Source organism: Ranitomeya imitator, chromosome 3, assembly GCF_032444005.1.
Source record: "Ranitomeya imitator isolate aRanImi1 chromosome 3, aRanImi1.pri, whole genome shotgun sequence".
In the NCBI taxonomy this organism is placed as follows: domain Eukaryota; kingdom Metazoa; phylum Chordata; class Amphibia; order Anura; family Dendrobatidae; genus Ranitomeya; species Ranitomeya imitator.
The window spans coordinates 9109973-9123177 of NC_091284.1; the positions used below are offsets into that span (position 1 = coordinate 9109973).

A 13205-nucleotide genomic window follows, 5' to 3' on the forward strand; every position below is an offset into this window, starting at 1 on the left:
ATGGCATGTATATAGGGTCGATTACCACCATGTCTATAGGAACACACGTGTCGACACCATATTTGCTTTGCAGGATATTTATACTGTATACCAACAAGGTCCCTGATTTCATGTTCCTACGTTACAGAAGCCTGTGGTAAGATGCCCATGTATAGAAACGCAGATCTTCGTGGGGGTTATGTGTGGGGGGTTCTGTATGTCTTAAGCTACATTGAGTATTTCGTCAGTATTTTATATCACTATTTATAAGCCAAAACCAAGAGTGGAACAGTCACAGGAAAAGTATGATAGAAACCCGGCACCACTTCAGTATTCATCACCCACTCCTGGTTTTGGCTGCTATATACTAAGGTAAAAAATGCAAATACTCTATATGTGTAAGTGGCCTTACTGTTTCAAGTGTGTCACGTCCTCCTGGGAGATCTGGGGTTCTAACGTGATAACTGCTTATTGTGAATCACAGATCTTATATTTAGCCTGTGTGTTTGTGTCCCATATTGAATGGATTTTGCTTTGTTTAGTGCTGAAGAGGTTAACAACCCTTTCTATGTTGGTTAGGAAGTTGAAGCTCCATTTCAGCTGTTCCTGACCTGGTCATTTCCTCTACCTTTAAAACTTGGACAAACCTTCTCCCGCTTGCCAGTAAAAGCTTTGCTTCCTAGCTCCTTGATGACGCTGTGCTAAATAGGAAATTGTTGTTGCTGCTGGAGAAAGTTGCGTGCTGTTTTTGGGTGTTCGCTTTCCTCACTGTCCTATTTCCATTTGGTTGGTACATTCCTATCCTTCTCTATATACCTTTGGTGAGTGTTTTGTAGGTTTGTTGCTTTCTGTTATCCCTGTTTTGTCTTTGTGTCTTGTTTACTTTACATTTCTGTCCCATGACTCATGGAGTGTGGAAGGGGACAGATCAATAGGAGCAAAGTAAGGTCGAAGACTCAGGCCTCTCTACCTTCAAGAATACCCCAGGGACAGGGATAGTTTAGAGTCCCAGTTCCAGTTTGAGGATTCTCCCTTACCGAAGACCGTAATAGTATAACACTTACTCATCATTTCAGGTTCTTGTGGAGTGGCGTTATAATCCACCTATGTTGTCTGATGATGTCTTTTATCATCGATTAGAGGACTACTCACTTATAATAGACATTATATCCGATGTCATGATAAGAAGGCAGGGAGGACCTCAATGATATCCCTTCTTCTGTTTGGGTCTGTAGGCTTCCTTCATGATTTCTGTAATTGCTTCCATTCATCTTGTTTCCGCTCACCATGTTCCAATTGTTCCATCAAAGATCTTGGTCTCCTGTAGCTCAGTCATGAAAGACCCAAACACCAGTAGAAGGTCCACCATCGCTGCAGGACTGGAGGGTCCACATTTGTCCCAGCAATGCAAAGTCCACCTTGGCTCAACTAGTAGAAGGTTTATTTTGGCTCCACCAGTGTTCCACCTTGAATCCAGCAGTGGATGGTCCACTTTGGATTCATCAGTGGATGTACATCTTGGATCCACAAGTGCAAGTTCCACCTTGGTTCCACCAGAATGCCCACTTTGGGTCCACCAGTGGAATGAACACCTTGGCTCTAACAGTGAAAGATTCACCTTGGCTCCACCAATAGAAGTTTCACCTTGGCTCCAGCAGTGGATGATCCGCCTTGGCTCCAGAAGTGCAAAGTCCACCTTGGCTTCACCAGTGGAAAGCCCACCTTGACTCCACCTGTGGAAGGTCCATTTTAGCTCCACCAGTGGAAGGTCCATTTTGGCTCCACGACTGCCACGTCCATTTTGGCTTCACCTGTGGAAGTTCCACCTTGTCTCCAGCAGGGGATGATACACCTTGGCTTAAGCAGTGGAAGGTACACCTTCACTCCACCAGCAGAAGGATCATCATTAATCCATCATTGAAAGGTTCACCTTGGCTCCACCAGTGGAAAGTCCACCTTGGCTTCACCAGTTGAAGGTTAAACTTGGTTCCAGCAGTGGTTGGTCAACCTTTGCTTGGTCACAGTTTTATTTGATATCCAGCAGGTTCTACCCTCATATCTATTAGTAAAGGTAAACCTTAGACAGGGACCATCCATACAGTATCCTTGTTATTCATTTCATCCGACTCCAGGGGCAAGTCCTCAATAATGGCTGCAGCTCTGGCAACAGCTGGATTGTGCCCTAATTGTCCGGATGACTGGATGTGAAGGCAGCTTCCACTCTTGCATGCTATTGACTCCATAACAGCCTACCGGTAGTAGACTCGTCACCCATGTTTGGTCTATATCTCTTCGGTTCACCTTATCTTCAATGCACTGCATCCTGTTTTTAATCTGTAGACGACGCGACAATGCTTCCACTGCCAGGTGAAGACTATTCTAATGATTGTCATTTAGAAATCGGATATGGAAAGCTCAATCCTTCTTGCCGAAGGTTAAGGATAAGTAAGGGGAGATTCCTTCAGCTCCACACTCCAATGTAGTACATGCCAAACTGACTGTGGCATAGAGAGGACAATTCTTCTAAGAGAGGCGCGTTACAACCCTCCACCTTTGTTGCCGTCGGTAAGATTAATAGAATTTACCAGTATTTATAAGAATTGATATAATTTGCAGTCTCAGCTTCATTACCACAATATCACCTTTCTATCTCCACCTGTCAGGGTATAAGGCTGGAGGACCTCTTTTGATGATCCTCATGATTGGGCCATAACAGGAAGTGGATATAAAGCGCGTCACTTGGTGGAGGACCCGTACTGCGCAAACCACCCATTGTTGTGTAATTCCTAATTCCCCCTGTGGGGGAGCTGTGGGGAGATAGGGCTTTTTACAGCTAAGTTTCCCCACAGATTGCAGCCAACGGCTGGAGACCTATCTAACGAGGAGCAATTACCTACCATGGAGCACCCATTTAATGCCTCCTCAATGTTTGCACCCAGAATTTTAATTACGCGGGATCCGGCTGTGACAACCAGGTGCCACCTGCTCCTCCTAAATAGCAGTAATCATTGTGAGAAGGGGCAGACAATGCCCCCTACAAGAGAGATGAGGCATTACACGCAAGGTAAAGGCAGTGCTAGTTATTATGGTGGTCCTCGGTTGTATCTAATATAGGGGATCCAGGGGGTCCAGATGGACCCTTCTGTTATCTGTGATGAAGTGCCATCTACTCAATTCCTGGGCTTACAGCTTCTTATAACCCTTCATCTCCTCCTTTGCTTGTCTCGTGTCTGGCAGCTGCCTCTGTACATCGAGGGTCCCAGGTAATTAGATCCAGAGAATGTGCAGACCTTTGCTGGAGGAGACGGCTGCGCCAATTACATCCCCTGACTGAAGGCAGCGCCGTGTACGCACCGTGGGTTTTTTTTTTTAAATTCCTTACCTCGTAAATAACTTGTTAATGTGCGTTATATGAATGTGTCCGGGAAACGTGCCCGGCAGGCAGAGGGTTAAGCCAATAAAGTTAACAATCGAGTATGTGTTAAATGAGTCCGCAGAGACGCAGTGATGGCCGCGCGCGTTTCCCCCTCGTGACCGCAGCGCGGTTTATATCAACTTAAAACTGAGATGCATTAAAACTTTATGAGGCATCTCCGGGCGAAAAAGCAACACAAGACTTTAGGACCAAGCAAATGGCGCGCCCGGGGCCTGCGGGGGGGGTAATAAAAGGGTGGTAAGTGTCGGGGTAAACAGCCGGGTGTTTTATGGCTCGTACGGGAAGATGCAGATATTCTGATGATGGCCGATCTAGAAAACCCTGGGATACCTGCGCTGGAAAGAGAAAACCGCAAGCACTCACCTCAGAATACTGAGGAACGTCGCACTTACCTCGGAATACTGAGGAACGTCTTTCGCTTTCTTGAGTTTTGGGTTTCCAAGTTCATGAACCTACAAAAGTAGAAACAAAATAAAGCAACAAGAAAATGGGAAAATAAACCAAAAATATCTATCATGTATCTAATAGTGTGAGTATAACAGGGTGTATATAACTTAGATGCGGTATAACAGGGTGTATATAACCTAGATGTGGTATAACAGGGTGTATATAACCTACATGCGGTACAACGGGGTGTATATAACCTACATGCGGTATAACAGGGTGTATATAACCTACATGCGGTATAACGGGGTGAGTATAACGGTGTATATAACCTACATGTGGTATAACAGGGTGTATATAACCTACATGCGGTATAACGGGGCGAGTATAACAGGGTGTATATAACCTACATGCGGTATAACGGGGCGAGTATAACAGGGTGTATATAACCTACATGCGGTATAACGGGGCGAGTATAACAGGGTGTATATAACCTACATGCGGTATAATGGGGTGAGTATAACAGGGTGTATATAACCTACATGCGGTATAACAGGGTGAGTATAACAGGGTGTATATAACCTAGATGTGGTATAACAGGGTGTATATAACCTACATGTGGTATAACAGGGTGTATATAACTTAGATGTGGTATAACAGGGTGTATATAACCTACATGCGATATAACAGGGTGTATATAAACTACATGCGGTATAAAAGGGTGTATATAACCTAGATGTGGTATAACGGGGTGAGTATAACAGGGTGTATATAACCTACATGCGGTATAACGGGGTGAGTATAACAGGGTGTATATAACCTACATGCGGTATAACGGGGTGTATATAACCTACATGTGGTATAACAGGGTGTATATAACCTACATGTGGTATAACAGGGTGTATATAACCTAGATGTGGTATAACAGGGTGTATATAACCTACATGCGGTATAACAGGGTGTGTATATCCTAGGTGTGGTATAATGCGGTGTGTATAGCCTAGGTGTGGTATAATGGGGTGTGTATAGCCTAGGTGTGGTATAGTGTGGTGTGTATAGCCTAGGTGTGGTATAGTGGGGTGTGTATAGCCTAGGTGTGGTATAATGGGGTGTGTATATTCTAGGTGTGGTATAATGGGGTGTGTATATTCTAGGTGTGGTATAATGGGGTGTGTATAGCCTAGGTGTGGTATAGTGGGGTGTGTATAGTCTAGGTGTGGTATAATTAGGTGTGTATAGCCTAGGTGTGGTATAATGGGGTGTGTATAGCCTAGGTGTGGTATAACGGGGTGTGTATAGCCTAGGTGTGGTATAGTGGGGTGTGTATAGCCTAGTTGTGGTATAATGGGGTGTGTATAGCCTAGGTGCGGTATAGTGGGGTGTGTATAGCCTAGGTGTGGTATAGTGGGGTGTGTATAGCCTAAGTGTGGTATAGTGGGGTGTGTATAGTCTAGGTGTGGTATAATTAGGTGTGTATAGCCTAGGTGTGGTATAGTGGGGTGTGGTATAGTGGGGTGTGTATAGCCTAGTTGTGGTATAATGGGGTGTGTATAGCCTAGGTGCGGTATAGTGGGGTGTGTATAGCCTAGGTGTGGTATAGTCGGGTGTGTATAGCCTAGTTGTGGTATAATGGGGTGTGTATAGCCTGGGTGTGGTATAGTGGGGTGTGTATAGCCTAGTTGTGGTATAACGGGGTGTGTATAGCCTAGGTGCGGTATAGTGGGGTGTGTATAGCCTAGGTGTGGTATAGTGGGGTGTGTATAGCCTAAGTGTGGTATAGTGGGGTGTGTATAGTCTAGGTGTGGTATAATTAGGTGTGTATAGCCTAGGTGTGGTATAATGGGGTGTGTATAGCCTAGGTGTGGTATAGTGGGGTGTGTATAGTCTAGGTGTGGTATAATTAGGTGTGTATAGCCTAGGTGTGGTATAATGCGGTGTGTATAGCCTAGGTGTGGTATAATGGGGTGTGTATAGCCTAGGTGTGGTATAGTGTGGTGTGTATAGCCTAGGTGTGGTATAGTGGGGTGTGTATAGCCTAGGTGTGGTATAATGGGGTGTGTATATTCTAGGTGTGGTATAATGGGGTGTGTATATTCTAGGTGTGGTATAATGGGGTGTGTATAGCCTAGGTGTGGTATAGTGGGGTGTGTATAGTCTAGGTGTGGTATAATTAGGTGTGTATAGCCTAGGTGTGGTATAATGGGGTGTGTATAGCCTAGGTGTGGTATAACGGGGTGTGTATAGCCTAGGTGTGGTATAGTGGGGTGTGTATAGCCTAGTTGTGGTATAATGGGGTGTGTATAGCCTAGGTGCGGTATAGTGGGGTGTGTATAGCCTAGGTGTGGTATAGTGGGGTGTGTATAGCCTAAGTGTGGTATAGTGGGGTGTGTATAGTCTAGGTGTGGTATAATTAGGTGTGTATAGCCTAGGTGTGGTATAGTGGGGTGTGGTATAGTGGGGTGTGTATAGCCTAGGTGTGGTATAATGGGGTGTGTATAGCCTAGGTGCGGTATAGTGGGGTGTGTATAGCCTAGGTGTGGTATAGTCGGGTGTGTATAGCCTAGTTGTGGTATAATGGGGTGTGTATAGCCTGGGTGTGGTATAGTGGGGTGTGTATAGCCTAGTTGTGGTATAACGGGGTGTGTATAGCCTAGGTGCGGTATAGTGGGGTGTGTATAGCCTAGGTGTGGTATAGTGGGGTGTGTATAGCCTAAGTGTGGTATAATGGGGTGTGTATAGTCTAGGTGTGGTATAATTAGGTGTGTATAGCCTAGGTGTGGTATAATGGGGTGTGTATAGCCTAGGTGTGGTATAGTGGGGTGTGTATAGTCTAGGTGTGGTATAATTAGGTGTGTATAGCCTAGGTGTGGTATAATGGGGTGTGTATAGCCTAGGTGTGGTATAACGGGGTGTGTATAGCCTAGGTGTGGTATAGTGGGGTGTGTATAGCCTAGTTGTGGTATAATGGGGTGTGTATAGCCTAGGTGCGGTATAGTGGGGTGTGTATAGCCTAGGTGTGGTATAGTGGGGTGTGTATAGCCTAAGTGTGGTATAGTGGGGTGTGTATAGTCTAGGTGTGGTATAATTAGGTGTGTATAGCCTAGGTGTGGTATAGTGGGGTGTGGTATAGTGGGGTGTGTATAGCCTAGGTGCGGTATAGTGGGGTGTGTATAGCCTAGGTGTGGTATAGTGGGGTGTGGTATAGTGAGGTGTGTATAGCCTAGTTGTGGTATAATGGGGTGTGTATAGCCTAGGTGTGGTATAGTGGGGTGTGGTATAGTGGGGTGTGTATAGCCTAGTTGTGGTATAATGGGGTGTGTATAGCCTAGGTGTGGTATAGTGGGGTGTGGTATAGTGGGGTGTGTATAGCCTAGGTGTGGTATAGTCGGGTGTGTATAGCCTAGGTGTGGTATAGTCGGGTGTGTATAGCCTAGGTGCGGTATAGTGGGGTGTGTATAGCCTAGGTGCGGTATAGTGTGGTGTGTATAGCCTAGTTGTGGTATAACAGGGTGTGTATAGCCTAGGTGTGGAATAATGGGGTGTATATAGCCTAGGTGTGGTATAGTGGGGTGTGTATAGTCTAGGTGTGGTATAGTGGGGTGTGTATAGCCTAGGTGTGGTATAATTGGGTGTGTATAGCCTAGGTGTGGTATAATGGGGTGTGTATAGCCTAGGTGTGGTATAATTGGGTGTGTATAGCCTAGGTGTGGTATAATGGGGTGTGTATAGCCTAGGTGCGGTATAGTGTGGTGTGTATAGCCTAGTTGTGGTATAACGGGGTGTGTATAGCCTAGGTGTGGAATAATGGGGTGTATATAGCCTAGGTGTGGTATAGTGGGGTGTGTATAGCCTAGGTGTGGTATAGTGGGGTGTGTATAGCCTAGGTGTGGTATAATTGGGTGTGTATAGCCTAGGTGTGGTATAGTGTGGTGTGTATAGTCTAGGTGCGGTATAGTGGGGTGTGTATAGCCTAGGTGCGGTATAGTGTGGTGTGTATAGCCTAGTTGTGGTATAACGGGGTGTGTATAGCCTAGGTGTGGTATAATGGGGTGTGTATAGCCTAGGTGTGGTATAGTGGGGTGTGTATAGTCTAGGTGTGGTATAGTCGGGTGTGTATAGTCTAGGTGTGGTATAGTGGGGTGTGTATAGCCTAGGTGTGGTATAGTGGGGTGTGTATAGCCTAGGTGCGGTATAGTGGGGTGTGTATAGCCTAGGTGTGGTATAGTGGGGTGTGTATAGCCTAGCTGTGGTATAATGGGTGATATCTGGACCAGTAATATATACAGGACCTGCTGTAGAACATTGTGCCATGACACCAGGCTGAACAGTCGTCGTTGAGGGACACACACGGCTTGTGATAGGGCCTTGATGTGGACTTCATCTTCTTCTTGGTTCTCAACCACAAAAGCAATGTCCACGGTCCACGAGTCCTGAAATAATGGAGAAGATTAAGACTTAAAGCAGAAGAAACTTCTCAGCCCCCGGGCAGTCACCACCCTCCACCCCAGGACCAGTCATAATGTGACAGTACTGATGCCTGAGCCACAGAGCAGTCGCTACTCTCCATCCAAGAACCGCTCGTCATCATCCATAGAGGGAACGCTATCCTCCACCCTAGAACCATTCGTCATCCACAGAGTGCTTTCCACCGCAAGACTACTCATCATTGTTAGAGTGATCACCACCCTCCAGCCCAGGACCACTCATCATTCATAGTGTGGATGCCACCCTGCACCGCAAAACTGTTCATCATCCAGAGAGCGGATGCCATCCTCCACCACAGGACTGCTCATCATCCATAGAGTGGTTACCACCCTCCACTCCAGGACCACTCATCATGTGACAGTACCAACACATGAGCCACAGAGCAGTTGTTACCTTCCACCCCAGGATTGCTCATCATCCATAGGGCAGTCACCAACCTCCACCCCAGGATTGCTCATCATCCATAGAGTGGTCACCAACCTCCACCCCAGGATTGCTCATCATCCATAGAGTGGTCACCACCTTCCACCCCAGGATTGCTCATCATCCATAGAGTGGTCACCACCTTCCACCCCAGGATTGCTCATCATCCATAGAGTGGTCACCACCCTTCACCCCAGAACCGCTCATGTGACAGTACCGAGACCTTAGGACTCACGTAAGAGCTCGTCTGCTCTTCCCAGTTTAGCAGAGCCAGTTGTAACAATCACAGTCTGCTTTCGGAAGCGGGGAGATGCAACGCTCCCGATTCGCCCCTGTAAGGCTACATTCAGACTAGCGTTGTGCGCCGCTGCGTTGGCGACGCAACGCACGCAAAAACGCTGCGTTTTGCGACGCGTGCGTCGTTTTTTGCCGAAAATCGGACGCAAGAAAAATGCAACTTGTTGCGTTTTCTTGGTCCGACGCTTGCGGCAAAAAAGACGCATGCGTCGCAAAACGCAACAAACAAAAACGCATGCGTCCCCCATGTTAAACATAGGGGCGCATGACGCGTGCGTCGCCGCTGCGTCGCCCGACGCTAACCCGACGCACACTAGCACAACGCTAGTCTGAACGTAGCCTAAGAGTTTTGTCAGCGCTACTCTACACAGATGCTGCTATGGAAGTCTAGAAGGCTTGCCCACCTAAGACTATAAGGATTGCCCACCTGTACGCTGCCCCGTCCAACTGCGGCTGCCAACATCTTTCTAATAATAATAATAATCTTTATTTATATAGCGCCAACATATTCCGCAGCGCTTTACAGTTTAACAGCTTCAAACACAACAGTCATAAGTAACAACGTTAACAATACAATAATTAAAGCACAATAAGCCGTCCCTGCTCGTGAGAGCTTACAGTCTACAATGAGGTGGGGAAATACAAAGCCCAGGTGTGTATATACAATGATGTATTTACAATGAGGGTCCGGCCATCTTCAGGGGGTGGGGGGTAGATGGGGATAGTGAATGGGCTACACAAACAAAATAACTGATTAGGGAACATGATAGGCCGCTCTGAACAAATGTGTTTTGAGGGAGCGCCTAAAACTATGCAAATTGTGGATGGTCCTAATTTCTTGAGGTAGAGCATTCCAGAGGATTGGCGCAGCACGGGAGAAGTCTTGGAGTCGGGAGTGGGAGGTACGGATTAGTACAGAGGTTAGTCGAAAGTAATTTGCAGAGCGCAGCGGTCGGTTAGGCTGATAGACAGATATGAGGGAGGAGATGTATGGGGGTGCCGCACTGTGGAGAGCTTTGTGGGTGAGAACAAGTACTTTGAATTGTATCCTGTAATGAATGGGCAGCCAGTGTAACGACTGGTGAAGAGCGGACGTGTCCGAGTAATGATTAGCCAGATGGACGACCCTGGCTGCTGCACTAAGGATGGACTGGAGAGGGGAAAGTCGAGTGAGGGGGAGGCCAATTAGTAGAGTGTTACAGTAGTCCAGGCGGGAGTGGATCAGGGTGACAGTGAGGGTTTTTGTTGTTTTTATAGTGAGAAAAGGGCGGATTCTAGAGATGTTCTTTAGGCGTAAGCGGCAAGAGCAGGCAAGAGATTGTATATGGGAGGTGAAGGAGAGATCGGAGTCAAACATAACACCCAGACAGCACGCCTGCTGCGGGGGTGTTATTATGGTGCCACCCACGGAGAGGGAAACGTCAGGTTTAGGGAGGTTAGTAGATGGTGGGAGCAGAAGTTCAGTTTTGGAGAGGTTGAGTTCCAGATAGAGGGCAGACATGATGTTGGAGACTGCGGACAGTCAGTGGCGTTCTGTACATCGGGGGTAAGGTCAGGGGATGACATATATACTTGTGTGTCATCGGCATAAAGATGGTACTGAAAGCCAAATCTGCTGATGGTCTGTCCAATTGGGGCCGTGTAGAGGGAGAAGAGAAGGGGGCCAAGGACTGAGCCCTGGGGTACCCCGACAGCGAGAGGAAGAGATGAAGTGGAGCCAGAGAACCGAACACTGAAGGAGCGGTCAGAAAGATAGGAGGAGAACCAGGAGAGAGCAGTGTCCTTAATGCCTAGTGACTGGAGCCTAGAGAGAAGGAGAGGGTGGTCAACAGTGTCGAAGGCTGCAGAAAGGTCGAGAAGAATGAGCAGAGAGTGGTCACCGTTACATTTTGCTGTCAGAAGGTCATTGGTCACTTTGATGAGTGCAGTTTCTGTCGAGTGTAGGGGGCGGAAGCCGGACTGTGAAGGGTCTAGGAGGGAAGGAGTGGAGAGGTAACGGGTAAGGCGGGAGTAGACTAGGCGCTCCAAGAGTTTAGAGATGAAGGGGAGATTGGAGACCGGTCTGCAGTTGTTTGTGCAGGATGGGTCGAGGGTGGGTTTCTTTAGTAACGGAGTAATGATAGAGTGTTTGAAGGAGGATGGGAAAATGCCTGAGGAGAGTGAGAGATCAAAGATTGTAGTTAGGTGAGTAGTGACGGCTGGAGATAGAGACTGGAGGAGATGAGAGGGAATGGGGTCGGTAGAGCATGTAGTCGGACGAGAAGAAGAGAGGAGCCTGGAGACTTCTTCTTCTGTGATGGGATCAAATGCGGAGAGTGAGCCAGGGGAGATGCAGGGAGGGATGGGAGTCACTGAACTTGGTGTCTGGGAGCGGATTTCCTGACGGATATTGTCTATTTTCTCCATAAAGTGGGAGGCCAGGTCATCAGCACAGATGTCTGTGATAGGGGCTTGAGCTTTTGGCCTGAGGAGGGAGTGAAAGGTGTCAAAAAGTTTCTTGGGGCTGTTGGATAGTGAGGAGATCAGGGTGGTGAAGTAGGTCTGTTTGGCGAGGTGAAGGGCAGAGTTATAGGTTTTTAACATAAATTTGAAGTGTATGAAGTCTTCTGATGTGCGTGTTTTCCTCCATAAGCGTTCAGCACTCCTAGAGCATCGCTGGAGAAATCGGGTTTGTGATGTAAGCCAGGGCTGTGTCACTCTGTGTTTGGAGGTTCTGAGGGTGAGGGGAGCTACTTGGTCAAGGGTGCTTCTAAGAGTGTCATTGTAGTGATGTACAGCCAGATCAGGACAGGAAAAAGAAGAGATTGGGGACAATGATGAGTGCAGGGAGTCTGAAAGTGTATGAGGGTTAATGGCTTGTAGATTTCTGACTGAATGGTAGGTAGGAGGGTGCTAGGGTGAGCGAGGATGTGTGAGTGTGAAGGAGATAATGTGGCCAGAGAGGGGAAGCGGTGAGTTATCTAGGTAGGAGATTGAACAGAGCCGGACAAAGACCAGGTCCAGGGTGTTACCGTCCTTGTGTGTCTCAGAGGTTGAGAGCTGTGAGAGGCCGAGCGAAGTGGTTAGTGATAGAAGCTGGGATGCAGATGTGGAAGTGGGGCTGTTAATGGGGATGTTGAAGTCTCCCAGGATAAGGGTTAGCTGATGTAGTGTCCTATAAAGGGTGGCTCTACACTCCACCATTTTACAGGCTCAGTGGCTTCGAGCAGGACTTCAGGCCTCAGGATCACCCGATATGCCACCATTATTGGCATTTGCTAGTCTTCACCACCACTAGCCTAAGTGCATCCCTGCTACTTCCCTTTAGCTGGTGCCTTTCTAGTTATTAGTCAGGCTGGGTAATATGGCTATATTATCACACACCTCCTGGGGCTTTACGGATTTGGTCACTTTGCCGCTACCATATCCTCCTAACCCAGGACGTCCCAACAAGCACCTCGCCCTGGTAATGCCTCCCACCCACTTGGTACTGTCACCATATTTGTATACAGGACTTGGTTATAGTGCCATATTCATGTACTGAGCGTGGTACTGGTACAGTATTTATGTGATGAGCTTGGTACGGTTACCTTATTTGTATACAGGACTTTGTTATAGTGTCATATTCATGTACTGAGCGTGGTACTGGTACGGTATTTATGTGATGAGCTAGGTACTGTTACCTTATTTGTCTACAGGACTTAGTTATAGTGCCATATTCATGTACTGAGCGTGGCACTAGTACGGTATTTATGTGATGAGCTTGGTACTGTTACCTTATTTGTATACAGGACTTGGTTATAGTGCCATAATCATGTACTGAGCGTGGTACTGGTACGGTATTTATGTGATGAGCTTGGTACTGTTACCTTATTTGTCTACAGGACTTGGTTATAGTGCCATATTCATGTACTGAGTATGGTACTGGTACGGTATTTATGTGATGAGCTTGGTACTGTTACCTTATTTGTATACAGGACTTGGTTATAGTGCCATATTCATCTACTGAGCTTGGTACTGGCATGGTATTTATGTGATGAGCTTGGTACTGTTACCTTATTTGTATACAGGACTTTGTTATAGTGTCATATTCATGTACTGAGCGTGGTACTGGTACGGTATTTATGTGATGAGCTTGGTACTGTTACCTTATTTGTCTACAGGACTTAGTTATAGTGCCATATTCATGTACTGAGCGTGGTACTAGTACGGTATTTACATA

At 46.9% G+C, this 13205-nt stretch overlaps 1 protein-coding gene across 1 annotated transcript in view; it reads right to left on the minus strand.

Moving 5' to 3' along the window:
• SPAG17 (sperm associated antigen 17) overlaps window positions 1–13205 on the minus strand; it is a 259615-nt gene that overhangs the window by 149087 nt on the left and 97323 nt on the right. The window contains exons 2-3 of the mRNA XM_069760452.1: window positions 8089–8229; window positions 3808–3867 (exon numbers count right to left, since the gene is read on the minus strand). Coding sequence (XP_069616553.1) covers window positions 3808–3867; window positions 8089–8229 — 201 coding nt within the window. The remainder of the gene's footprint in view (window positions 1–3807; window positions 3868–8088; window positions 8230–13205) is intronic.